Source organism: Bubalus kerabau, chromosome X, assembly GCF_029407905.1.
Source record: "Bubalus kerabau isolate K-KA32 ecotype Philippines breed swamp buffalo chromosome X, PCC_UOA_SB_1v2, whole genome shotgun sequence".
In the NCBI taxonomy this organism is placed as follows: domain Eukaryota; kingdom Metazoa; phylum Chordata; class Mammalia; order Artiodactyla; family Bovidae; genus Bubalus; species Bubalus kerabau.
Window position 1 is genome coordinate 103,570,351 of NC_073647.1, and position 27,999 is coordinate 103,598,349.

The 27,999-nt window shown below is 51.7% G+C and overlaps 1 protein-coding gene across 3 annotated transcripts; it reads right to left on the minus strand.

Moving 5' to 3' along the window:
- Window positions 1-638: 638 nt before the first annotated feature.
- Window positions 639-27,979, minus strand: CACNA1F (calcium voltage-gated channel subunit alpha1 F). 3 transcript variants are annotated; one of them, XM_055565652.1, is made up of 48 exons: window positions 27,955-27,979; window positions 26,188-26,437; window positions 25,703-25,808; window positions 25,133-25,272; window positions 24,736-24,878; window positions 24,480-24,632; window positions 23,064-23,260; window positions 22,848-22,951; window positions 22,170-22,327; window positions 21,803-21,886; window positions 21,596-21,689; window positions 21,405-21,431; window positions 21,096-21,256; window positions 19,736-19,961; window positions 18,554-18,761; window positions 18,336-18,456; window positions 18,138-18,219; window positions 16,791-16,833; window positions 16,555-16,606; window positions 15,491-15,638; window positions 15,139-15,268; window positions 14,587-14,646; window positions 14,265-14,371; window positions 14,095-14,182; window positions 13,401-13,508; window positions 13,256-13,308; window positions 11,390-11,536; window positions 10,402-10,603; window positions 10,153-10,311; window positions 9,109-9,219; window positions 8,577-8,660; window positions 7,743-7,763; window positions 7,404-7,532; window positions 7,029-7,094; window positions 6,678-6,769; window positions 5,870-6,029; window positions 5,512-5,639; window positions 5,131-5,227; window positions 4,841-4,943; window positions 4,476-4,577; window positions 4,174-4,304; window positions 3,814-3,942; window positions 3,049-3,218; window positions 2,246-2,342; window positions 1,996-2,140; window positions 1,784-1,896; window positions 1,204-1,401; window positions 639-923 (listed from the first exon to the last, which is right to left on the minus strand). In XM_055565652.1, the coding sequence occupies exons 1-48, from the start codon at window positions 27,977-27,979 to the stop codon at window positions 693-695; spliced, it is 5,883 nt and encodes a 1,960-aa protein (XP_055421627.1). In that variant the 3' UTR covers window positions 639-692. The 3 variants fall into 3 exon arrangements, with proteins under 3 accessions (XP_055421627.1, XP_055421626.1, XP_055421628.1); XM_055565651.1 differs by having other exon boundaries at window positions 22,137-22,327; XM_055565653.1 differs by having other exon boundaries at window positions 22,137-22,327; window positions 26,280-26,284; window positions 27,905-27,979.
- Window positions 27,980-27,999: the final 20 nt, after the last annotated feature.

Consider the following 27,999-nt stretch of genomic DNA (forward strand, 5'->3'; position numbering starts at 1 on the left):
GGATCTTAGTTCCCCACCAAGGATCGAACCCCATGCCCATGCAGTGGAAGTCCAATCTTAACCACCATACCACCAGGGAAGTCCTAGATTTTATTTTGTTCCAGCAGAAAAGGCAAAGTAGGAGACAGGGTGATCCCAATTTAGTCTCCCTCTCTGACACTGTCAGAGAGCCCCGCTGCCTAAGACACATCACATGGCAGGCTAATTCTAACCTCCAGGCCTTACTGCTGGCAGGCCTCGCCTGGAGGTTTCCGTATCTTTCCTTTCCATCCATCTGTCCTGCCTCAGTCTGATCTGCCTGACCCCTTGTGGAATCTCTGACTTTCCCCCACCCCTCATCCAAACCCCCACACATCCTCTCTCTCTCTCCACTTCCCTCCATCTGTCTAGTACCCTCCCTTCCCCCAGCACCTCCACTTTGTCTCCAGCTTTTTTTGGCTGCTGTCTCTTCCTCCTCCTCCTCCCTCCTTCCCTGACGCTGAATAATCAGGCCTGGCTGTCCTGGTTTCTGGAAATACCCATGTGTGGGCAGTGGCTCAGGGCTGATACAGGGGATGGATAGATGGGAGCCACTGGGCAGCCCCAGGCCTCCAGTGCAAAGACACCAAAATCCAGGAGTGTGGTCCACGGCTGTCTCCTTCTGAGGAAGGGAGGGAAGGAAGTTTATTGAGCAGTGGGGGAGGGGTAGGACTTCAGAGGGCATGGACGCAGGCCATCTCGTCTCCTAGGTCCTCCTCATCAAAACGGGAGAGGATGGACTCTTCGTCACTATACAGTGAGCTGGTCCCCTGTGCCAGCAGGTCACTGGCAGCACTGTCCATCTCGTCCAGGGTCAGGCGACATGCATCTGCAATCTCCTGCTTGGCCAGGGCCACGAAGCGTGGGTCTCGGGCAAAGAGGCCCAGGCCCTCAGAGATGAGCACCTAGGGGGCACAGATGGGATCTATGTTGACAGTGGGTGCAGCATGGAAGCAAGGCAGTATGCACAGAAGAGCTGCTGTGAATTAGTGATGAGCCCATGAAGGCACACAGGGATGTCTGTGGAGGACAGTGGGGCACACATCTTGCTGAGCAGAAGTTGCAGAGCAAAGAGAGAGCTACATGCACAACACAGAGACTGGGGACCCCTTTCCCCTCCTTCCCAAGCTCCCACCTCCTCCCCTTCTCTCCCGTCCCTCCTGCCCCCTCCCCTTCTGGACTCACAGCCTCCACCAGGCTGTCAGCACTGCCCCTTTTGCCATGGCTGGGGTCCAAGTGGGTTCCAGGCACATGCAGACAGGTGAAGGTGCGCAGTGGACTGCTGGATTTGCCGATGTATCCCTCCCCTGCTGCACCCTCCTCCACCAATAGCAGTGGGGCATATAGGAGTCGGCCCCGCTGAGGAGGGGTTGCCCAGGAACCCTGGACCAGAATAAACATCAGGGGCATAGTGATGGATGGATGGGGTATGAGGATCTAGGAATCACTCCCGTGCCTACCTCTTATCCCAAACCACAACTGGAGTCAAACTTAAAGGGTATAAATCAGACTTGAGTTTATTTAAGAGCACAGAAGGCCTGGCTTTGCCACCTACTAGCTGTGTGATCTTGGGTAAGCTTCTCTGGGCCTCAGTCTCTTCATCTGTAAACTGGGGCTAATAGTACCCACCTTACAGGCACAGTGAGGATTGTGTGAATTCACATGTGCCCCCTTCTTCAGAAGGAACTAATATATAGTGTATTTGATAAATTCAGCCTCGGCTGCCCCCACCCCTCCAGACCTCAGCCTCCCTCCCCCACCTCACCTGTGCCCTACTGGGCCCTGAGTTTCGTCCACGATGATAGGTGCCTGGGATGGGTAAATCTTCACAGCTGCCCTGGCGCCGCAGACACTGGATGGTGAAGGATGGCTTCCGACCTGGGGGTGTGGGGGGCACCATGAGCAAAGAGGAATGTCAGTGCCTCCCGAGCCCTCTGCCCTGATGGCCCAGGGAGGGGGGCCCACGTCCACTCTCACCTGCAGGCGTTGGGGGCAGCAGACGGCGGCGTGGTGCTTGGCGGCCATCCACGTATCTCTGGGGTCTGTGAGATGGCAAAAGGATGGGGCGTGGGGGAGCCCCTGCCTGTTCATCTAGGTAGGAGAGCCTGTCCATGAGGAATGGCTGGGGTGAGCTCAGGCCTGGGCATGTGCAGTGGGTTACCATTCCACCCACACATGGGCTCATGGGCTCATCCTACATGTCGTGGCCAGAGTGCTGGCTCAGGACTTCCTCTTGCTCATCCTGCTTCTCTTGCCCTTTGGTTGCCTTGGACTGAGAACTTCTTTCTTCTGGAATGGTGAAAATGAGAACCCCAGAGCTTCTCCTGGGGAAAGTGAGGCAAGTTAGGTAGACCAGACCCTCTCAATGTGGTCCTGAGCCCCTGATTCCCTCTCATTCCATGCCCTACCTTCTACAGAAACACTGGACTTTTAATTTTTTCCTAATTGAGAAAATTCACAAAACATAAAGTTAACATGTCATAATTTTAAGGCAAACGTAAGCTTTCTTTTAACAGTTGTCCGTCTCATTGGAAGCACCCAAAGTTTCCAAAAAATCAAAGCAGGCTCTCTCTTTGGCCTGTTGAAGAGAGAGCTTCAAAACAAGAACTGGAGGTGTGTTGGGGATGTGGTGAGGGGGAGGCTGTAAAAGCTAGGTGTGACCTCATTTCATCCATCATTCCCATGAGGTAAGTGCTACCATCACTCCCCATTCACAGGTGAGGAAAATGAGGACCACAGAAACTAAGTGACTAGCTCAAGGTCACTTAGCAAATGGCAGAGCCAGGATTTGAACTTAAACCCATTTTGCTCCACATCATGTGTTTTTGTATATTAAACCTCTTTATTGCCTCTCTCATATGAATCTCTTAGTACCCTCCATTCCCACCAGAGCCATTGCATCCCCTCCATTTCTCCCCACATTGCCATTTGAAGGCCCTCTTATGCTAACCACCTCTGCGCCCTGAAGTCCCCATATAGTGGCTAGTCCCTGTCTTCCCTCACAAGCCTCCCGCAGAGCTTTGGTCATACCTGTGGGCATGGGACCCAGACTGGGAAACATTGGACTGTCTGGAGTTGGGAGCCCCCCCATCGTCATCACTGGGTCCAGGGGAAAGTGAATCTGGAGGTTTGTCTCCAGCAGGTAGAGACACAGAAATCACGGAGCTCCGGCGAGATGGGGGCTGGGAGCCCATCAGGGCCTGTGGAAATCACAGGATTGAGGATTGCATCCAGGTTATAACTAAGTCACTTGGTCACATAGTGTGTATCCAGCAAGTGCCCCGGGGGCTGAATCTGGGTCTTGCCCCCAGCCCAACAGCGGGTTCAGTTCAGTTCAGTTCAGTCACTCAGTCGTGTCTGACTCTTTGCGACCCCATGAATCGCAGCACGCCAGGCCTCCCTGTCCATCACTAACTCCCGGAGTTCACTCAGACTCATGTCCATCATACCAAATAAATGTTTGTCTACTGTAGGGTGTCTTCTCTGGGGGGCTTCCTCCCAGAGGCAGTATGGAAGTCACTCAAAGGGTTGAGGGAGTATTCAGTTCAGTTCAGTCACTCAGTCTTGTCCGACTCTTTGAGACCCCATGGATTGCAGCACGCCAGGCCTCCCTGTCCATCACCAACTCCCAGAGTTTACTCAAACTCATGTCCATTGAGTCGATGATGCAGTTGGCCAAAAAGTTCATTCAGGTTTTTCCGTAACAGGGTACTGAAAAGCCCAAACGAACTTTTTGGCCAACCCAATATTTTACGATCAAGAGTGTCTGGGGGAGTGAAAGCTTATTGTCCTTACTGTGTACGTTTCCAGGTCCTCGTGTTCCTCCTCTCCCTCCTGCCCCTCTTCCCCTTCCTCTTCCTCTGTGTCACAAGTGAGGGCCTGCCGCATCTCCGGACCCAAGTCTTGCAGGCTCCTCAGGCCAGCCTGTGGGGGTAGAAAAATAGGGAAGCAGGCAGCTCAGGGTCTAAACTTCCCTGCCCTTGGGTAGGAGTGTGGGGTGGGAAAGGAGCCCCACAGCCACCCCTGACCCTCTATGGGTCCTGGGGCCTCAGTTTCTTCATCTGTGACATGGCTTCCATGAGATCAGGAAGGCAGTCAACCTCAGCTACAATGCTCCCACATATCCCCACCCAGCTCAGCCCCTGCTCCCAAGACCTGAAGGGCAGAGGAGGTGCTTGGGGGGGCCTCGGTGCCTAGTAGCCCCTTTTCTTTCCTCCGCCGGAATTTGCGGAAGTAGTCCTGGATCAGAAATGTGGCGTAGAATTTGCCCACGGTAACTTCTTCCTCTGGGAGCAAGGGAGAAGAAGCAAGGTCACACAGAAGTCCTCTGTTCTCCCACCAAGGCTTGGACTCTCTCCCTGCACCCCTCCGTCTGTAGCCAGGGATGGTTTGGTGGTGGTGAGCAAATCCTCGACATTCAGAGGCGGGATTAAGAAATTGGGGTGGAGCCAGCTCACCATCAGCTGGTGGGATGACCTCATCTAGCAGCTTCTGCTTCATCCGCTTCCAGATCTTTTTGATGACAATCCGCAGCTCCTGATTGGCTTGCTCCAGGTTTCCTGCATCGGGAGAGGATATTCGCATAAGCCAATGGGAAGAACACTTCACAGCTACTCCCTCACTGTTGGAGGGGGCGTCACAAGCTTCTACTGCAGCCATACACTGCTCCGGTTGGACAGGTGGGAAAACAGACCTGGAGAAGACAAACTCACCTATTTTGAGGTTCAGAGCTAGGAGTGGGGCCCGTTCTCCAATTAGTTTGCTCCTAGCACCTTACCCAGGCACCCTCTCCCTCCTGCCCCTCCCCCTCTTCCCCACACACCTTCCGTCTTGATCTTCAGTGATGTCCGGACCAGGGCAAAGAGTGTGGCATTGAATGTCACTGTCCCATCTGAGTTGAGGGGCATGTTCATCGCCACAAGTCTCTGTGCACAGCAGGGATATGGAAGCCACTTTGGGCAAATGCCAGGGATGCAGGCATGTGATGCCCAAGGGCAGAAGCCTTTGAGGATGCCACCAAACACCCCTTCCCTACCCAAGGCAGGGTCCCTGCCCACCCCGGTCATATGGTGGACAGTCCTCTCCGAGGCAGTGGTGGGCAGGTGCACAGACCTTGCAGGCCACTCGGTGCGGGCACAGCTTCCCGAATCCCAGGGGGGGCTGAATGCGTCTCAGCAGGGCAACCACATCCAGGTGCTTGATGCGGCCTCTGGGGAAGGTAGGGGTGGATAGGAGGCACTACTGGGTTGGAGATAACCCCTCTAGTCCTTACTCAAGGTCCTACCAGCTCATCACTCCCTCCCCGCACCAACACCCCATAGCCTGCCAGGGGAGAGTTGGGAGGGGAAAAGGCCGAGGACAGCAGCAGTGGGAACTTTGGAGCATCTACTGCCTGGGTAGTGGGAAGCACAGGTGAGTGGTTCTGGGGTTGGAGGACTGTGTGGGGCAGTACACTGTCCTCTGGGATCCCAGGTATGGGGTTAGAGGGCATACTTGGCCCCAGGGTCATATTCAGACCAAATCCTCTTGAATTCATCGAGGTGATGGGGGCCCAGGATGGACCAATCTCTGGTTAGATAATCAAAGTTGTCCATGATCACAGCCACAAAGAGATTTATGATCTGTGGGCCAGTGAGTAGGAGAGGTTAGGTGAAGGGCAGAGCAGGGTATGTGGGTTTGGTGGGAGGCTGAGGTAAGCTTATATGGTCACTGACTCAGGAGTCCTTGGTTTGATCTTGTCAGGCCAGCCCTTTCATCTGCTCTGAAGATCTGGGCTCCCCACCTCATCCCCGGACTTCCTCAGAGCCAGCCCCTGGGACAGTGGTAATAGTGGTGGGGAAATGGTCCTTACCAGGAATGCACAGAGCATGAAGAAGCTGATAAAATAGGCGATGGCAAAATTGCTACCACAGCTAAACTCCTCACCAGGGCCGAAGTCAGACTCAGGGTCACACCGGCTTCCAGGAAGGCTGGCAAGCATTATCTCCTGCCATGCCTCACCAGTAGCACACCTGGGGGGTCACACAGGGATGCCATCTTGGAGGGGAGGCTGTGACATCATGACAAGGGGCTGTAGGGGCCAGAGGGGTGAGGAGATGACCTACTTCTTGCCAGGTGCAACATCTGGTAAAGATAGCATTTCAATATTTTAAAAGCTGGTGTGGCCATGTTGATGACTATCATGTTTTCATTTTATAGATGCAAGGTCTATGAAAGGTATACATCTTGCAGCCAGAAAAAGGATGGCTGAGACTAGACTATTCTAAAAGATTCTTTAGAACACAACCAGAAAAGGTCTTTGGGAATATGGAGTCTCACAGCACCAGCACTGGTGTTAGTTGCTCAGTCATGTCTGACTCTTTGCAACCCCATGGACTATAGCCTGCCAGGCTCCTCTGTCCATGGGATTCCCCAGGCAAGAATACTGGAGCGGGTAGCCATTTCCTTCTGCAGGAGATCTTCCCAACCCAGGGATCGAACCTGGGTCTTCTGCATTGCAGGCAGATTCTTTACCATCTGAGCCACCAGGGACACCCCATGGAGTCCCATGCTGCCCTGTTATTTCCATAACTCAGGCAGTCTGGGGCCCAGAGAGGCTCTGTGCCCCCTCCAAAAGCATGCTGGAGATCAAAGCAGCAGGGAAGGGGTTTTTGTGTCACCTGAACAAAAGCAGTACAGCCTGTGGAAAGGTCTGGAAGTTGTTGTTTCGGTTGATCTGTGTGCCATCCTGAAGAGCCACCTTGCCAAACATCTGTGGGCACACAAGGGCTGTGTCAGAGGGGTGACTCTGTGCCCTTTACAGGATCCCACCCATTTCACAACGCCTAATACCTGAAGGATCCTCACCACGCTGACAAGCAGGCACTGCTGACCCCATTACACAGATGTGTGGACTGACTCAGGGTTATGCGGCTTGTCTGTCTTTATACCCCCACTTTGGGCTCATTCCTGTCTAGCCCCTTTCAACAGAAGAATGCCTGAGGGATTCCCCCTAGTGTTTTTCCACGTACCTGCATCCCAATGACTGCATAAATGAAGAATATCATTGCGATGAGAAGAGCCACATAGGGTAAGGCCTAGATGGGTAGAGAGGACGATAGGTACTCAGGTCCAGGCAGAGAACTGTAAGCCCCAGAATGCACTGCTCTCTCAAGCCTGGGCCATATGAGAGATGTGGTCCATCCCCAAGGTGCCTACAACACAGTATTAAGTACAATAGAGGCCAAGACACGTTGGGAATTGAAAGCCCACAGAAGACAGAAAACGAAATAGTAAGCTGCTGGTGGGTATGACATGCTGGAAGGGGTAGTTCTGGGAGTGGTAAAAGGACAAGCTGAGAGGTGTGAGGTAGGGATGAGGAGTGGACAAAGGAGTGAGGGAGTTACCTGAAAAGACTTGATAAATGTCCAAAGTAATGTGCGAATCCCTTCACCCTTACTAAGAAGCTTGACCAATCGCATGACTCGGAAGAGGCGAAAGAAGGTGATCGAAATGCGGGAACTGTCCTCAGAGCTCTGGGATTGAGTGTGTGGTTAGTATGCTCAGTTCACATTTGCTTCAGCCACCTCCCGGTCTCGTACTTTGACCTCCCGAAGCCATCAAATCCCTCAGAACCCAGGCCCCAGAGTGGTTAGGGAACATTTCTAAGGACTTTCAGGCAGAAAGGAAAGGATGGTAGGTGAAGATAAAGGCATACAGTCCCTGCTGTGAGGTGGGGGGGTTACCTCGCCCAGGTGGCCACCATTCTGGATGGAGATATTACCGAGACAGAGGTGATGAGATCACAGGGTCAGTGAACAAGAGGAGAAATGATGGAGCAGATATGAGGGATAGTGGATGGCAGAGTTATTATCCAGGGATGATGAGGAAGGTTATGTAGTGATGGATCAGGATGGTTGAAGGAAAAGTTGGTAATAAGGGTGAAAGGGAAAGGAGAAGGTGCAGAAGATGATGGAGGAGAGATATTGCAGCCAGTAGAGGAAATGGTGGAGCCAGTGGTTTCGTGGACATGAGAGAACCGATGAAAGATCCAATGGAGAAGCCAGTGATGGAGATATGGACCCAGCAACATTGTCAACGGAGGACCACGTAGTACCCAATGAAGAAGATGATGGAGCCAATGGTGCAATCAGTGGTGATGACAGAGCCGTGAAAGACCCAGTGTCAGAGACGATGGTGTTGGTGGAGGAAATGGAGCCAATAAAGGAATCAGAAGAGATGATGGAGTCAAAGCAGGAGTTGGTGGAGATGATGGGGCCAATGGAGGGGGATGTAGAGGCAATGAAGAAAATAATGGTAAAAACAAGAGAGTCATTTTAGGAGCTGCTGGAGGCAGGGCATAACTGGCAAATAAATGGGAGGGGGGAGGGCTGGGAGAAGAGGGCTTTGGCTGAACCCAACAGAGACTCAGAGAGACAGAGCTAGAGGAAGGAGTTCTGAGTCTCTGGGAGTGAGTAGGATGTGAGTGGGAACCACCTCCCCATGAGAGAAAGCCCTGGGGTTGAGGTGAGAGAAGGTTGGTAGGAGTAGAGTGGGTTAGTAGAGAGGCCAGTCCTCACATTGACTTCAGTGACGGCAATGTCCACTATGCTGCCCACCACAATAAGAGCATCAAATGTGTTCCAGGCATCAGTAAAGTAATGCTGTAGACAAGAGGAAAGCAGTGTCCTGTCTTCTCAGAGCTAGCAAGCTAGGGTATGGGGCTAGTAGCAGTTGGGGACATTGGGGAGGCAGGGTCTAGGTTGGACCATGATAGGGCTGCATCTAGATCCCTCTTCCTCCTTAGTCTCCTGACTCACTGGTTGCTGCCCCCCCTGGTGGTGGTGGTTTAGTTGCTAAGTTGTGTCCAACTCTTGCGACCCCAGGGACTGTAGCCCACCAGGCTCCTCTGTCCATGGGATTTTCCAGGTAAGAATACTGGAGTGGATTGCCATTTCCTTCTCCAGGGGATCTTCCCAACTCAGGAATCAAACCCAGGTCTCCTGCATTGCAGGCAGATTCTTTACCGACTGAGCTATGAGGGAAGTCCCTCCTGAGAGGTATGCAATGAGCTCCACCTTAAGGAATGGATTAGGTCTGGGAGGAGGGTACCTTGGGTTTGAAGGCAATGATTTTGAGCACCATCTCAACAGTGAAGAGGCCAGTGAAGACCATGTTGAGGATGTCCATGGCATAGTTGAAGGGAGCAGTCTGCTCATAGTGCTGCAAGAGAAAATCAGATGTGGGGATACAGCATGAGACAGAAAACCACCATAACAATCAAATATTCTCTGGCTTGGACTGAGGTGAGTCTGGGGATGTGGAAGCACAATGAGTTGGCCAAAACTCTCACACTGTCTGCTTCCCATTATGGATATTGGAAAGCCCAGCTCTTGATTTCTTAGCTTTCCTTGCAGCTAGTTCTGACTAATGAGACTGAAACATAAGTTTGCTGCTGCTTGGACAGCTTCTGTGAAAAATATTTTTGATTTCCAATAAAAGGATCAAAGAAGGAAATGGCAACCCACTCCAGTATTCTTGCCTGGAAAAATCCCATGGACAGAGCAGCCTGGCATGCTATAGTCCATGGGGTCACAAAGAATTGGACACGACTCAGAGACTAAACAACAAAAGGATCAAATGAGGAAAGTCCCTTACTGCAACCTTCCTTCCTTTTTCCTGCTTTGAATGTGGTTTTGATGCCTGGAGCTATGGCAGCCATTTTGTGACCATGAAGCAACAATCATGAGAATGAAAACCAACTTGCTAAGAATAGTGGAACAGAAAGAGCCTGGGTCCCTGGTGGGCAATAAGCAAATAGCTTACCTCTGCTTGCTATGTGAGATAACTCACATTTATTGATTCCAGGATATACATCTTTTCACATTTTAGAATCTCTGAAATTTGGGTGCATTTCACAGTCAATGGCAACTTATATTTGCCATCTGCCATATTTTTTCACATTCTCACATCCCTGAAATTAGGGTGAATAGGTCTGTAATTTGAAAAAATGTGACACATATCTTCAAAGCTTAAGTTTCTCTCAATTGGGGGTTTTGTTACTTGCAGCCTAAAGCATTTCTGATGGTTCTCAAGGATTTGTGTGGACAGAATAGGGTCAGGTGTCTGGTGGGGGTCAAGGTGGGGAGTTCAGACCTGCATGGCTAGAGCAACCGTGTTGAGCAGGATGAGCAGGAACATGAGATACTCGAAGGCAGCAGAGTTCACAGTGGCCCACACACGATACTGATGTGGGTTCTTGGGGATATAGCGACGGAGTGGTTGGGCCTTGAGGGCATATTCTACACACTGGCGCTGCATATGGGTGCAAGGCATGAGTGAGCGGTGGTGTCCCAAGGCAAGGAGTTGGGGAGGGGAGTTGGTGAATCAGGGGTCAGAGGTCACCTGGTTCTTATCCAGCTCACAGTCTTGGTACTCCTGCTCGCCCTGGGCTCGGAAGGTGATGATGACAAAGCCCACAAAGATGTTCATCATGAAGAATGCAATGATGATGATGTAGACAATGAAGAACACTGAGATCTCCACGTGGTAATTGTAGATGGGGCCTTTGTCCTCTGCGTTTGCATCAATGGCCTTGTATAGCAGCCTGGGGAGCCAGTGGGGGCAAGTTGGGGGATATCCCAGACTCCTCCAACCTACCCATAGACACCTTAGATACCCCAGAATATTCTTCTCAAATATCCCCCACCCCCCCCCCCGACCTAATCACCTGAGACCTCCACATCAGGTCATCAAAGACTCCCAAAGCCCAGCCCTCCAGAGACCCAGAGATCCCCATCCAACCCTCCAGAGAATTCCCCAATCAGGCTCTCTGGGACCCTCAAATCCCTTAAGTTCCCACAGATGCCCAATTCTCCTCCAGTCATCTTGGGGTCCCTATGCAGCTCCCCAGAACTCCCCCACAAGCCCCCAAAGATCTCTAAGTCCTCTGTCCCATCAGCTTGAATTCCTTGTTCCATCTCCCCCCAAACATCTTTGACTAATACCATGAAGACTTGTGCAGGTATCTGGAAACCACTGAATCTCCAGCTCCATCTCCTCCAAGACCTCCACCCAGCCCCCCAGACCCCTACCCAGGTACCCTCTAAATCGTATCCAGTCCTCTCTAGACTTCCACCTAGTGCCTCAGAGATCTCTACTCAATTCCTGGAAGCCCCCTCACCCAGGTCCCCAAAGCACCCTCAACCAACTTCTAGGAGATCCCCACTTAGTCATCTGATACATCCACCAGTCCCCAGAAAACTCTATCCATTTTCCAGAGACCTTCATCACATTTCAAGTTACCCTTCCACCCATCCCCAGGATATCCCAAGCCAATCCACTAGAGACTCTCGCCCAGTCCCCTGCCCATCCCTAGGGCCCTGTCCCTCACGCAGGCCAGCCTTCGAAGGTGGAGACAGTGAACAGGGCCATCATGGCTGAAAGGACATTGTCAAAGTTGAAATCGCTGTTGACCCAGAGCCGCTCCCGGACCAGAGGCCTTGACACATCTCCATCGGGGTAGACCAGGAAGGAGCCCCTGTGGATGTTGCAGACATGCTGGATGGATGAGGAGGGGTGGGGAGCTATGGAAAGGTGACTGGTGTCTCTAGCATGGAGGCAGCAGGGCATAGTGGTGGAGGTGAATAGCCTGGGTTCAAATCCTGGACTTCCATTTACTGACTGGGTGACCTTGGGCAGTTAGCCTCTCTGTGCTTCAGTTTTCCCCATTTATGAAATAAGGATAATGACAGAACATATTTCTTGGCTTGTTACAAGGATTAATTTTGTCAATCAATGAGAACAGTGTCTGGTGCATTGTTGGGACCATATACATTAGCTATCGTCACCATTATTATCATCATCATTGTCATCCAGGAAAAAGCAATACTAATAATACCCAACATTTATCAGCACTAAGTATATGCCAGGCTCTGTGCTAGGCTTTACACGTACTACTTTTACATTGTAGTACACTCTCCATGTAGTAACTCATTTACTCTTCACAACAACCTTGTGAAATCCATACTCTTTTGATCCTCATTTTTCAGTTAAGGAAAATGGGACTCATTGAAGTTAAGAAACATACTCAAGTCTCATGAGATGAATTTGAACCAGGAATGTCTAATTTCAGTTAACTACTACCCTCTACAGGCTTCCCAGGTGCCCTAGTGGTGAAGAATTTGCCTGCAATGCAGGAGACATAGGAGATGCAGATTTGATCCCTGGATTGGGAAGATCCCCTGAAGTAGGGGGACCCACTCCAGTATTCTTGCCTGGGAAACCCCATGGACAGAGGAGCCTGACAGGCTACACTGTCATGGTGCTGCAGAAGAGTCAGACACAGCTTAGTGGCTAAATATCAACTACCCTCCATAGGAGTCTCAAGGTGGAAGCTGGGGACTTGGTCGTGGTGGTGGTGGTGGTGGTGGGTGTTTGGGAATTGCCAGGGGGAGTGGAGGTAACTCTGGGGAATGTGAAGAGGGGTTTGGGGCAGTTACTGGGGGTATCTTAAGGATTAGTGAGTTCTGAGAGCCTTTGCAATTCTTAGAATTCTCAGGGTGTATCTTAGGGCCTTGAGGAATTCTGGGGTCTTGGGGGCCTTGATAAAATCTGGGGGTGGCGCTTACCTTGTGGTCCAATGGTTAAGAATCTGCTTTGCAATGCAGGGGATGTGGGTTTGATTTCTGGTTGGGGAACTAAGATCCCACATGCCACAGAGCAACTAAGCCCACGTGCTCTGGAGCCAACGGGCTGCAACTACTGAGCCTATGTGCCATAACAAGAGAGTTCCGTGCACTGCAGCTGCAGCGGAAGATCCTGTGTGATGCAATGAAGATCTGTGTGCTGCAACTAGGACCCGACTTAGCCAAATAAATATGTGTGTGTGTGTATGTGTGTAGTCGCTCAGTCATGTCCAACTCTTGTGACCCTTTGGACTGTAGCTGGCCAGGCTTCTCTGTCCATGGGATTCTCCAGACAAGAATACTGGAGTGGGTTTCCATGCCCTCCTCCAGGGGATCTTCCCAACCCAGGAAACAAACCAGCATCTCCTGTGTCTCCTGCATTGGCAGGTGCATTCTTTATCCACTGAGCTATTGGGAAGCCCAGCCCAATAAATATTTTTAAAACTCTGGGGGTCTCTTCAGTTCTTTGGAGGAAGGTCTAGGGGTTTCAGAGGCCTGGGTGAGATCCAGGGACCTCTTTGGACTCTGGGAGGGGTCCTGGGCTGCATGGAGGGCAGGATTTGGGCACTCACTTGCATTCTTGGGGTGTGTGTTTGGCCTCATCAGTGCAACTGTAGAATTTCCCCTGCAGGGATGATATTTGTCAAACAGATTCATCCTTCATCCCCACCTCCCCGCCTTGACTCACATCTGAGCCTTTCCAGTGTTTCCTCTCACCTTGAAGAGCTGCACACCAATGCAGGCGAACATGAACTGCAGGAGCGTGGTCACGATCATGATATTTCCGATGGTCCGGATGGCCACGAACACACATTGCACCACGTGCTGCAGACACCCACAAATATGGCTCATGGACACCGCAGGCCATAACAGCCAGGGGGCACAAACTCTTGGCATGTGTGGGGCTCAGGGACTTGGGTTGAGAACATGTGGTCTTGGGTGAAGGACATGTGGGTACCAACTGGAAATAAGTGTTTGCCAGATGGGTATGAGTCCGCACATCAGAAACTTGGGTCATAGAAATGTGGCCTTTGGTAAGAAATGGAGACAGTAACTGTGCCCACTGTTCAGGGCTGGGTGGTTACAACATCAGGTCCAGGCTATGTGGTGAGGTTGTGGTTTTAGTCGCTAAGTCATGTCTGACTCTTTGCGACCCCATGGACTGTAACCTGCCAAGCTCCTCTGTCCATGGGATTCTCCAGGCAAGAACTGGGATGGGTTTCCATTTCCTTCTCCAGGGTATCTTTCCCACCCAAGAAATGAACCTGGGTCTCCTGGATTGAAGGCAGATTCTTTACCGACTGAACTACGAGGGTCAGGCATCACTGCAAATGGCCACTCTGACCATGATCTTTGGCCCCAGGGGTGGGGCAGAGTCTGGGTCCCATGAATTTGGGTGGGATGTGGATACCTTGAGTCCTTTGGCCCTGTTGATAGCTCGAAGGGGCCGCAGTACTCGGAGTACACGCAGAATCTTCACCACTGAGATGGCGCTGGAGCTGAGGAGAGGGCAGTCCTCAGACCATGGCCAGGGCCTGGCCTTGGCTCTTGGAGGGATGGAGTGGGCAAGGTGTCACTCACTGGATACCAAAGGAGATGAGGGACACGCTGACCACCAGCAGATCCAGCAGATTGAACCAGCTACGGCAGAAGGAACCACGGTGCAGGAAAGCCCCGAACACTGTCATCTTGGGAGTAGGGGGATATAAGGCTAGTTAGACCACAGAGCTGGAGATGGGGAGGGCAGTTGGGGATGGAAACTGGAGTGGTGGGCTACAAGAGTGGGTGGAGAGTAGGTTGGGGCAACTGGGGGTATGATGGGGGCATATCAACTGTTGTTCAGTTGCTGAGTCATGTCCGCCGACTCTTTGTGACCCCATGAACTTCAGGGGCCCATTCATACCTTTAGTAGAATCTCCACAGTGAAAATGGAGGTGAAGGCATAATCGAAGTACCCCAGAATCTGGGGGGTGAGAAAGATGGGGGCACCAAGTCATGGATGAGGGAGATCCTAGCTGTGTGTCCCTCTCTGTAGGTTTTGCTGTTCCTCCTCCTTCCTTCCCTCTCTTCCTCACTCTCTCCTTCCTTCCTTCCCTCCCTCTCCTTCCCCTCTCTCATAACCATCAAGGACTTCTCTACAAGGTAAAAACCTTGGCCATCAGAAAGACAAGGCTTTGGATCTGGCATCCTCTCCTTCTACCCAGCTCCATGGGCACCCTTGGTCTGCTCAGCCTCTGAGTACAGCTTCCTCCTCTTCCAAATACTGATCACCTCCCCGGCGCTTCCCCAAGGGTGTTGCACACGTAATAAAGGCTATTACTGCTGCACCTACCATTATTTCTTGTCTCTCTCTGCCTAACTAGGGGGTCTTGTCCCTGTCTGCACCCTGGCCATAGCTTGTATCCAGTAGGACAGCCCTGGGAGTGTCCCCTTGAGCCCCCAGCCCAAGGCTCACGTGGTTGCGGAAGGAGTGGGCTCGGATGGGATCCTCAGCGGCCAGGGACACACTGCTGAGGATGATAAACACCAGGATGAGATTGGTGAAGATGTGATGGTGGATGAGGGTGTGGCAGGCCTTCCTCAGCCTGGGGAGTGGAGAAATGGCCATGGTCAGAACCCAGGACCACAGAAGTGACTGAGGGAGCCCAAGGGAGACAGCCTGGGCCCTGTTGCATCAGGCTGTGCACCCCACCTGAGCCTTGGCTGCTCCCTGGTCCTCCCCATCTCCCTACCCCAAGCCCTCCTGTTTCCCTCCCCTCCTTTGCCCCCCCCAGCCCCCACCCCCCCCACACATTCGCAGCACTCACGGGTTGGTTTGGCTGAGGCAGAAGAAAGCACTGCCCTCAGGAATGGGCACCACCTTCTCCTTGGGTACAACTTCCTGCAGGAGTTCCACATGCCCGGCCCCCACTTCCTCTTCCTCCTCTTCCTCCTCCTCCTCCTCTTCCTCCATGTCTGGCACCAGAAGAAGATCAAAAGAGAGAGAATGAATTGAGAAGATGTATGTAGAGCACCTAGAACAGTGCTTTCCCATGGTAAAATTCTCATCTCCCTGCTAGAATGGCAGCTCCTCAGAGAAGGGATTTCAGTTCGTTTTGTTTACTTCTGTGTCCTCAGCACTTAGAACACAGGATCGAACCCAGGTCTCCCACATTGCAGGCAGATTCTTTACCAGCTGAGCCACAAGGGAAGCTCTGGGACACAGTAGGGGCTCAGTAAATGTGTGCTGAGTGAACATCGCCATCTTCAGGACTGTAGCCCATCAGGCTCTTCTGCCATGGGATTTCCTAGGCAAGAATACTGGTGCAGGTTGCCAATCCCTTCTTCAGGAGATCTTCTGTATCCAGGGATTGAACCTAGGTCTCCCGCACTGCAGTTAGATTCTCTACCATTTGAACCACTGGGGAAGCCCCTCTTCAGGCATTTACACACTATTTTATAATAAAGGCTCTGAGAAGTTCTGCAATAAAACAAAATATTGGTTTCTCTTTTTGGGCTTCCCTGATGGTTCAGTCAGTAAAGAATCCATCTGCAATGTGGGAGACCTGGGTTTGATCCCTGGGTTGGGAAGATCCCCTGGAGGAGGGCATGGCAACCCACTCCAGTATTCTTGCCTGGAGAATCTTCATGGAAAGAGGAGCTTGGCGGGCTGCAGTCCATGGGGTCGCAAAGAGTTGGACACGACTGAGCGACTAAACACATCTTTAATCTCAGTGTCTTGAAACTTCCTGACCACACACCAAGTCCATTATTTTCAAGACCATCTCAGAGAAGGCTTCTCCCCAGAGAAGAGGGTCTCAGGGGTCACAAGGTCTGCCTGGGTGGTTTCCCCAAGGTCCCACGCCTCTTCCACCTGACCCTGCCCACTTGCCTGCTCCTTCATTTTTTGCAGATTCCTCTTCCTCATTCTCCCCACCAGGCACCTGGGGACAGGAAGATGGAGGTCATCGATGATGGGGGGTTCACCAGGGGATGGACACAGGGGAGGCACAGAAGGGATGCAATAAAGAAGGAATGAATAGGCAGAGGATGGGGGTTAAAGACACGCACACAGACAGATACTGGTGGTAGTGGGAGGTGTAGACAGTGCCCAGGCTTTTAACTCACCAGTGCTCCATTCTCCTGTGGAGTTTCCTCAGTGATCTTCTCCCTGGGCAAAGAAATATAGGGGGTGGTGTGGGCGGTGACTGTTAAAGATTGAAGCAGATTGGCAAGGCTGGTGGAGGAGGGGGTCACTGTAGTCAGAACAGACCTTTCTTAGGTCCCATAGAACCTCCCTGCTTCCTCCCTCATCTCCTTGGTCTATTCTCACAGCAGCAGAAGAGATCCTGTTAAGTTCTAAGTCTGGGACATTCCTCCTCTGCTCACACCCCTTCCATGGCTCCTCCCTTACTCAGAGCAAAACCGAAAGTCCTCACCATGGCCCAGGATACCCTTGATCTGGCTTCTCTATTTCCCCCTATTTGAGCTCATGCCCTATCACTCTCCTCCTTGTTCATGCCACTCCATGGCATCCATGGTGTCTCCAATGGTGTTGTTTTTTTTTGCCACTCCCAGCAGCGTGTGGCATCTTAGTTCTCTGACTAAGGACTGAACCCGTGCCCCCTGCCCCTTTGCAGTAGAAGCATGGGGTCCTAATCCCTGGATCACCAGGAAAACCCCTCCGTGGTGTTTTTAAGATGTGCTAAGAATATTATCACCTCAAGACCTCTGCACTTGCTGTCCCCTTGCCTTGAACACTCTTACTCCAGATATTGGCATGGCTCACTCCCCTACTTCTTTCAAGCCTCTGTTCAATAGTCATCTTCCTTGATTACTCTAACCAAAACAGCAAGCATCATATGTCTCTATTTTCTTATTCTGCTTTCTTTTCCTTCATTACATATTGTAAACATATATTTAATTAAGTTATATTGTTATATATTCATTTGTTTGTGTTTTGCTTGCCTTTCCCAGCTAGAATGTCGGCTCCATGAAAGCAAGAACTCTGTTTACTTTGACCACTGCTTCTCCTTAGCATATAGAACAGGGCCTGGCAAAAAGTGTGCATGTATTATGTATTAGTCGCTCAGTTGTGTTCGACTCTTTGGGACCCCATAGACTACAGCCCTCCAGGCTCCTCTATCCATGGGATTTCCTGGGCAAGAATACTGGAATGGGTATTCCCTTCTCCAGGGGACCTTCCTTACCCAGGGATTGAACTGGGTAACAATGAGTCTCCTGCATTGCAGGGATATTCTTTACCATCTGAGCCACCAGGGAAGCCCTGAGCCACCAGGTAAAAAGCAGGTGCTCAGTAAATGCATGTCCAATGAATGAGGACTGGCAGGTTGGATCTGCAGATAGAGATTTACAGGGATACCAAAGCATCTTTGGTGGTATGGGATGTGTGTGTGAGGGTCCCAGTCAGGGATTCCAGGGCGAGAGTGTCTTGGAGGCAGAGTCAGACCTCACCTGCCCTTATCTTTGTCAGTGCCTGCATCTCCACTGGCCAGGTTGTCCACAGCGATGGCAAGAAACACATTCAATAGGATGTCTGGGGTGAGCTCAGGCTAGAGAGGATGGAGAAGCAGACTGCCTACAGAGTGCCCAGGTCCTCATTATCCTCCCCCAATCCTGCCATGATCCAGCCTCCCAAAGCTCTGAGGATACAATTGCCGCAGATGAAGAGGATGATGAAATACACGCACACCAGCATCCCTGGGAAGAAGGGGCCGCCATAGGCCATGATACCATCATACATGACCACATTCCAGTCCTCACCCGTCAGTATCTAGGGGTGGGAAGTCACCATGAAGTCCTTGGGACCCTCTCCCCAACCTTGGGTCCCTCCCCACTTGCCCACCCATCCCATGATCTCCAGGTCCCACCTGAAAGACAGTGAGGAGGGCCTGGGGAAAGGTGTCAAAGGTGCTTCGCTTGGTGTGGGTCTGGTCAAAGTTGAACTTGCCCCCAAATAGCTGCATGCCAAGCAGGGAGAAGATGATGATAAAGAGGAAGAGGAGAAGCAGCAAGGATGCAATGGATTTCATTGAATTGAGTAGAGACGCCACTAAATTGCTCAGAGATGCCCAGTGCCTGCAGCAGAGATGGAGGGGGAAGGGTTGACATGTCCAGTGATGAGTCAGGAGCTAGGGCAGGGCTTCAGCTTGGGATGTACTGGGGCGGGTTAAGGTGAACTTTGATGTCACTGTTGGATGTGATTTTGGAGTTAGAGTGAGGTGAGAATAAGAAGGAAGGGGAAGGGGTTATTTGAGGTTAGGGTGGCATTAGGGAAGATGAGATTAGTATGGTGGGTATATGGAAGTTGGTGAAGCTAGAATTTGGTTTCAGATTGGGCCTGGGGCTGGGTTTGGGGTAAGGGATGGTAGCTGGGGATAGGCTTAGGGAATATTTGGAGTTGTAGATGACTGAGTTGGGGATAAGGTTGTGGTTGAGGGTTGGGATAGAGGAGAGGATGGATGGGGATGAGATTAGGGCTGGGATTTGGGACGAGTTTGCAGTTGGAGATAGGCTAATGGTTATGAGTTTGGGATGTGGGGATTGTGGTTAGTGATGGGGATGTATCTGGGAGTTAGAAATGAGGTTGGAGGTGGGGCTGGGCTTGGGCTTGGATATTGGGGCTGTAAATGACCTTGTGGATGATGAGTGGCTGGTGGTTGGAGTTAGAGATAGTGTTATGGTTGGGGGTGAGGGATGGGGTTTGGGTTGGTGATGAGTATGGGGTTGAATTTGGAGATGGGGTTGGGAATCATATTCTAGCTGAAGTTGACGCTGAGGAAGGGGAAGGAAGTGGAGTAGACACCCTCCCCAACTGACTTTAATCTCTAGGAAGCCAGGAGCTATTGTATGCTTTGATTCCTGGTGTTTCCCTAGGGCCTGGAAGGACACCTTGTATGCAGTAGGCACTCAATGGATATTTGACAAGTGAATGATGATGCAAATATAGTCATCATTGGAGCTGGGATGGTGGCTGTTGCAGCTGTGTTTGGGGTCTCAGTCTTCACCCTTCGCCACATACAAACACACCCCCACCCCCACCCCTCACATACCTGGTGACCTTAAAGATCCTGAGGAGGCGCACACAGCGGAGTACCGAGATGCCCAGGGGCTGCATGGCACCCACCTCCACCAGGGTAGTCTCCAGGATGCCCCCACAGACCACGAAGCAGTCAAAGCGGTTGAAGAAGGAGGACACGTAGACAGAGGGCCCCAGACCATACAACTTGAGAAGCATCTCCACCGTGAACAGACAGAGTAGCACTTTGTTGGCATACTCTGTGGAGAGAGGGGTAGGGGTGAGTGGGCTAGCCAGGTTTTATGGTGACATGTGGGGAGGTAGGGGCCATGGAGCGATCTGGGGCAGCTGGTATCAGACCAGGCACAGGCTGGTGATGTGGTTAGGATTGAGGATAGGGTGAGTTTGTAGGTCAGGGTGCATGAGGTTTTGAGAGTTTTGGAGCTGGGGCGAGGGCAGAGCTGGGGTGTGGGCCTCGGTTAGCCTCTGTGAATACAGAAAAACTCTGATTCACGGGTAGACTTAGAGCCTAGCATTTAGCTGGGACTGGGGCCGGTTTGAGGGTTGGGGTTAGAAGTTTGCTCAGTATTCAGGTTGGGGCTGAGATTAAAATGAATAATAGTAAAGGCTATTAATAACACTTATACAGTATTAACTCCATGTGGGTCAGGCAACATTCTAAGCATTTTTCACTTTAACTCATTTAATCCTCCCCACCATCCCTGGTGGCTCAGATGGTGAAGAATCTGTCTGCAATGCGCAAGACGTGGGCTCGATCCTTGGGTCAGGAAGATTCCCTGGAGAAGGGAACAGCTACCCACTCCAGTATTCTTGTCTGGAGAATTCCATGGACAGAGGAGCCTGGCAAGCTACAGTTCATGGGGTCTCAAAGAATCAGACAGAACTGAGCAACTAACACTTTCACTTTTGCTTTTAGCATCCCATGAAGTGGATACTATCACTATCCCCATTTTGTAGATGGGGAAATTGAGGCACAAAGGGTTTAACTTGTCCAGACAGTGTGGTGTTAAGAGCCTGAACTCTAGAGCCAGGCTGCCTGGGTTTGCCACTCAGTAGCTGAGTCCTGGGGTTAGTCATTTAACTCTTCAGGACCTTGGTGCTAGGCCTCTGTGCCTTAGTACTTAATTCACATAAAGTTGCAGTGAAGAGAAATTGAGTGAGAACATGTAAACCGCTGAGAACAGAGACTGTCACACACAGCAAGCGCTACATAAGTGTAAGCTGCAAGGTAGGACGGGACAGGTTTTCTGCATTTACTTGGGTGGGAGGGCCATATCTGGGGATCTAGGGCACCCAAGAGATCCTGCATCTGAGCTTCTGGGGTGGAAGGAATTGGGGGCTGGGGAGAGGGCTGGCAGGCTGGGGGGGTGCACCCTGGATCTGGGTGAGCCAGAAGGGCTGCCCGTGGTGCTCCGAGGCGATTGTCAGAGTGTTGAGGAAGACGAGCAGCAACACGGCCCAGTAGCAGGCATTGGACTTCACGGCCCTCCGGCAGCTCGCCCGAAGGCCCCGGTTGGCTCGGCGGAGACGGCGGCTGTGGGGACAGGGAGCCCACTGACAGAGATCACTTACCTGAACCTGTCCTGAGGGCTCAGGCTGGGGAGCCTGTTGGTCATGGGGGGCTTGGAGGTGGGGTTCACAAAGTCATAGGGTCTGGGAGTCACACAGCTTTCCCAACTCACCAAACGCTGGTTTTCATGATCTTATTTCTGGAAAAGGGGAAGATGGGAGGTGGGCATCATTGGGGGCTGAGGGGCACTCAGCAGCAGGGATTGGAGGTCAGGGCTAGGAAGTTGGAGGCTGAAGTCAGGACTGGGGCCAGGATCTGTTCCGGGTTCTGGGCTGGGTCAGAGGTCGAGGGCCGGGGCCTCACAGGCAGCGTGTACAGCTGGCTAGAGTGCCCTCTTCCTCTTCCTCGTCTCCTTGGGTCTCTGCCATTGAACCGGTGTCACTGGCTGGGAGGCTGGCTGTGGGCAGGGTGGGAGAAGAGGTCAGCGCATGAAGATTGCCAGGGTTCTGCTCTTGGCCTTCCCCTCTGCCTACTCATCCCACCCCCTCCTCAATCTGGTTGGATCCTCACCATGGCTGCTGGTGGAGTGGGTGGAGTGACTGAACCAGCGCAGACGTCCTCGTCTCCTATTGGTCAGCTCTTCCAGTTGTGGCCCTGTAAGCACAGGGAGGACATTTGGGGAACAGGGTCTGGGGTGAGGTTAGGACTCTGGGGTGAGGGGTGTTATTTGGAGTCTTTGTTCTGGGTACAGTCTGGGAAGGGTATCTGAGTCTGGGTTCTGTGTCATAGACCATAACCAGAGGCTGGGCCTAGAGTTGCTGAGGGCTGGGGCTAGATCTCAGGAGAGCAGCCCACATCTGAGGGACGCGTGAGGCAGGGAGTGGGCTGGGTTGAGATTGCCTACGGTGGCCGGCCAGGCCCTCTTCAGCCACGGAACCAAAGTTGCCAGCAGCTGAGGGGTCCTCCATGTCCAGCTCCTCCGCCTGTGTGATCCAGTCCAGGTAGCCCCGGAGGTCCTCCTCCAGCTGCTGCTTCTCCCGAAGCTTCTGGAAATCCCCTCGTGCCTTTGCCTTCTCCCTCTCTTTGGAGAACTCCCTGAGGAAGGAGAATAGAGGGCTACACAGAGGAGCCACCCTGGCCCCCTTGCCATCACCATCCCAGCCACACCAACCTCCTTGCTGTGCTTTGAATATGCTAGGAACGTTTTAGCTTTGGGGACTTTGCACTGGTTCTTCCCTTTGCTTGGAACACTCTTTCCTCAGATATTCAGTATCTTTCCCATTTTTACTCAGATAACACCTTCTCAAGGAGGCCCGTCCCTGCTTGTCCTTATTTGTAATTACAATATCTCCTCATTCATTTCTTTCCATAGTACATATTTCATATGAGACAAAACACATTATGTGTGTATGTATGTATGTAATATCCAATAAAGCAGAGACTTTTGTCTTTTGTTCCATTCCTAAAACAGTGCCTCACACACAGTAGATGCTCAGTGTTGAGTGAATGAATGAAGGAGTATTTTAGATGGGTTTTGAAGGATGCCTAGAAGTTTGCAAGGAACAAAGTAAAGGGACAGGGGCTGAGGGGTTGGGTAAGTGTCTAGGCTCCTCACCCACTCAGGACACCAAGTACAAGGTTGAGGACGAAGAAGGATCCAAAGATGACGAGACTCACGAAATATACCCAGGGCAGCTCATACCCCATGGCATCCTGCATCTAGGGAAGGGGGAGGACATGCATCTCTCAGTGTATGCAGACCCTCCTGCCTGAGCTCAGGGAAGAAAGGCAGGTTCAGCTTCTGCACTGGGTGTCTGTCATTTCACCTCACCCAGTAGAGCACGTCGGTCCAGCCTTCCATGGTGATGCACTGGAAGACTGTCAGCATGGCGAAGAAAAAGTTGTCAAAGTTGGTGATGCCTCCGTTGGGCCCTGCCCAGCGCCCGCGGCACTCCGTCTGGTTCAGTGTGCAAGCACGCCCTGATCCTGAGGACGCACAGGGTGACGGGTCCTCCTCCGCCTCTATGTCTGTGGGAACACTGGAGCTCTGGAATCCGAAGTGCGCCCACCCACAGTCATGGGCACCTTGGAAGCCCGCCTACCTGGGAAGTTTGCCTCAGAGTTCTAGATTTTTCTAAATCAGACAACCCTTAGGGCTTCTCTGGTGGCTCAGTGATCAAGAATCTGCTTGCCAATGCAGGAGACCAGGATTTGATCCCTGGTCCCAAAAGATCCCACATACTTCAGAGCAACTAAGCCTGAATAGTGCAACTATTGAGCCTGTGCTCTAGAGCCTGAGAACTGCAACTACTGAAGTCCACACTCTAGAGCCTTTGAGCCACAACAAGAGAAGCCCGCACACTGCAATAAAGACCCAGCACAGCCATAAATAAATATATGAAATTAAAAAAATAGACAACCCTTAGCCTCTGACTGCTGGGTCAGGACTCTGAACCGCTGGGAAGCTGTGAAGTCCAACCACAGAGATCTGGGGAGTGGGACTGTAAATTTTGAGGCAGAATCTTGTGAATAACAGTGAGCCATGAGCCTAGGAGCAGAGTCTTGTGAATTTCAGAGGGTCATTTGAAAGAAGGGTGGGAGCAAGCCTTGGGTTTGGGTCTGGATAAAAAAGGCCTGCCTAGGAGTCTTCACTTCCCTGGTGGCTCAGTGGTAAAGAATGCTAATGCAGGAGATGCGGTAGACACCAGTTGGATCCCTGGTTTGGAAGATCCACTGGAGAAGGAAATGGAAACCCACTCTAGTATTCTTGCCTGGGAAATCCCAAGGACAGAGGAGCCTGGTGGGCTACAGTCCATGGGGTCACAGAAAGGTCTGCAATTAAGGGTAGAGTCTTGAATACATGGGGTGTGCTGTGTGTGTGTGCTAAGTGGCTTCAGTCATGTCTGAGTCTTTGAGACCCCATGGACTGTAGCCCGCCAGGCCCCTCTGTCCATGGGGTTCTCCAGGCAAGAATATTGGAGTGAATTGCCATTTCCTCCTCCAGGGGATCTTCCCAACCCAGGGACTGAACCCGTCTCTTATGTGTCCTGCATTGGCAGGTGGGTTCTTTACCACTAGCACCACTGGGAAGCCCGAATATATGGGGTAGGGCTTGTTGATCTGGTGGCAGAGCCTGAACCGGGGAGAAGAATCGCGTGTATTTGAGTGTGTCTCCTTGAGAACAGGGTGGGGCTTAGGAGCCAATGGAGGAGGCATGCCCTGTCTCGGGATGGGTGGGCTTGCTGACCAGATCCCAGGAAATAGCACGTTTTGTGCATGCGTCCGAGGAACAGCTCCAGTCCAATGATGGCGTAAATGATGATGACAAAGAGCACAAGAAGTGCAATATGCAACAGCGGCACCAGAGCCTTCATGATGGAATTGAGCACTATGTGCAGGCCTGTAGGGAGCCATGGGTGGGCAAAGTAGGGGCAGGGTCAGTTCAGCCCCCCACTCCTCCCACTCCCGTCCATCACCTCCAAGCCCGGGGATGTGCCACTCACTTGGGACTCCAGACACCAGCCTCAGTGGCCGCAGCACCCGAAATGCCCGCAATGCCTTCACATCGAAGCCCCCTGGCTTCCCTCCCATATGCGGGGTGTCCCCTGGGCGTCCGGGACCCTGCTCCAGCAGCACGCTGAACAGCCTGATGGGGGAGCATGAGAAAAGGAAGTAGGGGGTCAGGCCTTGGGATCCCCCCATTCCCTTACTTTCCTTCTCCTCTGAGAAGTACAAATCCCTGTAACTGGAAATGCAAATAGGTTTAAAATATGTTAATATTTCTGATTCTGGCTGCCAAATGGGGGCAGTCTGAAGCAGTCACTTCCCTGAGCCCCGAATTTAGCGGGTCTGTGGTGGGAAGTTGAACTAGGGTAGGGTGTGTCCCCTGCAGATGCGTACCCGACCACGACAATGATGAAGTCGAGCAGGTTCCAGCCGTTGCGGATGTAGGCGCTGGGGTGGAGCACCAGCCCGTAGGCCACGATCTTGAGCACCGTCTCCACAGTGAAAATCACCAAAAATACGTATTCCACCTGCTCCTGGGGGCAGAGCCGGGGGCGAGGCGGGAGATTGGGAAGTTATTTGGGAGTGAGGTTTGTTTGATAGGGGGAGGCGGGTCTTCCCTGGTGGCTCAGAGGATAAAGAATCCGCCTGCAATGTGGGAGACCTGAGTTCGATCCCTGGGTTGGGAAGAACCCCTGGAGAAGGGAACAGTTACCCACTCCAGTATTCTGGCCTGGAGAATTCCATGGACAGAGGAGCCTGGCGGGCTACAGTCCGTGGGATTGCCAAGCATCCGACACAACTGAGCAACTTTCTCTTCAGGGGGAGGCCAGCAAAGCAGAACGGAGGGTGGGGCTGGGCAGGAGAGGGTCATCTGTGTCAGCAGGGGCGGGGCCTGGCTGGAAGGCTTGAGGTGTGGCTCTACTGGAGCTATATCAAGCTGGAGGCGGGGAGGGCAAACCTCACCAGGTTGTGGTTGGCAGTGTTGGAGTCGTCCTCTGGGAAGGGGATGTAGACTCCCAGGGCCACGCAATTGGCAAAGATGGTCAGCAAGATGAGGATGTCGAAGGGCCTCAGGTGGACACAGTTAAGGACCCAGGCAGAGTGGCCTCAGAATATGACATTTCCTTGGGGCCCTCCCCACCCAGTGCTGACTCGACTCTAAGATGACCAACCTTGACATTCCTGGCCCCTGCTCTGACCAAGGCCTTGACTCTGACCCCCAGGGAAACTTTTAGCATCCTCAAGTCTGGCTGAGATTTAGTCTTTGACTCTTGACAACACCCCCTCCTCCAGACCTTCACCTTTCTCAACTCTCCCTTGAATCCAGTTCTTAACCCTTGATCCCTGGTGATCTCAGCCCTCTTTCATTCCAGCTCTGGCTTGATCCTTGACTCTTGGTACCCTGATGACCTTCACCCCTGAGCCCTGTCCCTGGCCTTCAAGGATGCTTCCATTCCACAATGCTGATGCAGGACCGCCGTAGGGGGTTTGCCAGGGTGAGGCAGAAGAGTGCCCGGGGTGACCGCTGGGCACTGGCTACTGCCACTGTCTTGTGCTTACTGTGCTGAGTCTTTCGCTTAGGGGTCCCTAGGCCCGATGCCCCGCTGATTTCACCATCTGATGCTGGGGGCCCAGGGCACAGCCCCCATTCGGGCCCAGGGCCTGTCCCATTGGCTGGACTGGGCTCTGGGGTGGTGTCTGTGTGAAGAAACAAAGTCAGGGTGAGGACAAGGTATTGGTTGCCTCCTACCTGATCCTACTCTTCTATCTGAGGGAAGGAGAGAGAGCATGTAAAATTAGGGAGAGTTGAGGGTACCTGGGAGTTGGTGGTGGACAGGGAGGCCTGGTGTGCTGCGTTTCATGGGGTTGCAAAGAGTTGGACATGACTGAGTGACTGAACTGAACTGAGGGCACCTGAGTTAAGGACTGGGGGATGAGTTGGTATTAGAATTGACTGAGGGTAAAGTGCAAGTTTATAGGTGAGAGAGGGTGAGATTATATTTCTAACTGAAGCAGATTTTGTGTTAGATTTGCGGGGGGGGAGAGCTTAAATTTGCATGGGGTAGGACTGAGTTTATTTTTTTTTTTTTTTTTATTTTTTATTTTTTTTAGGACTGAGTTTATAGCTAGAAGCAAATGTAGGGTTAAACTTGAGTGGTAGATTTTGGGTTGGGTTTAAATTCAGGTGGGAGTAAAGTGTGCTTAAAATATGATTTGGGGTTAGGCCTAGATAGTTGAATGAGTTGGGATTTGAATCAGGATCAAGGTTAGCGTTAAAGTTGAGTTTGAGTTCAGGTGGGATCTGAGTTTTACATTGGGGTTTTCAGCTAAATCCATTCCCAATTCCTATGGCTTTATTTCTGCCTCCAAGGGGCAGTGGGTTGGTTTGGTTAAGATACCATCAGCTTTAGAGGAAAAAAAGCTGTTTGAGTTTAAATCCTGATTCTACCACTTGGTAGCTTTCTGTGGCCTTGAGCAAATTATGTAATCTCTCTGAGCCTCAATTTCCTTATTTGTATAATGAGATGACAATAAGAGTACCTACAACATAGGGTTGTTGTGAGGATTAAATGAGTTCAGCATTCAGAAGAATGTCTGACACACAGTATTATTCCCATTTTTCAGGTGGAGAAATTGATGCAAAAAGAGAGGTTAAGTTATTTGAAGAAGCGACTGAATTGGGAGTTAAACCCAGGGAGTCTCTGACTCTAAATCTTCACGACTTATTACCACCATCAAGTATGCATTCTGTCTTTCTCTCTGATCCTTAAAAATGGGTCTGTGCTCTTTCTGGAAAATCAGAGACCCATTCGCCAACAGTGCTGATATCCAGGGGTTGGGGTTGAGTTTAGGTGACTTTAGAGCTCATGGTAAGGTCTGTATCCATGTTGGGATTTGGACTCTAACAGGGGTTTGCCCTCTGGTTGGTAAAGTTTGTGTTAGGATTAAGCTTGGGGCTGACATTGGAGTTGAAGTTGGGGTGGGTGCTAGGATAGAGATCAGGGCCAGGATTGGGGTTGGGTTTCAAATTGGGATCTAAAGCTGTGGGCTGTATTGGGGCTGTCTGGGATGGGAACAGGGTAATATGATTCCAGTCCCCAAAAGGCTCTCCAAGGATAGGATCCTGGTGGGCAGTGGGTGGGTCAGAGGGGCAGAGGATAGAGCAGAGTCCAGGCTTGCTCCAAGGGTCTGTAGGGGTGGAAGGTTGCTCTCACCTTTCCCGCCTTCAGATGCTGACATCCTCCTTTCGAGACTGAAGA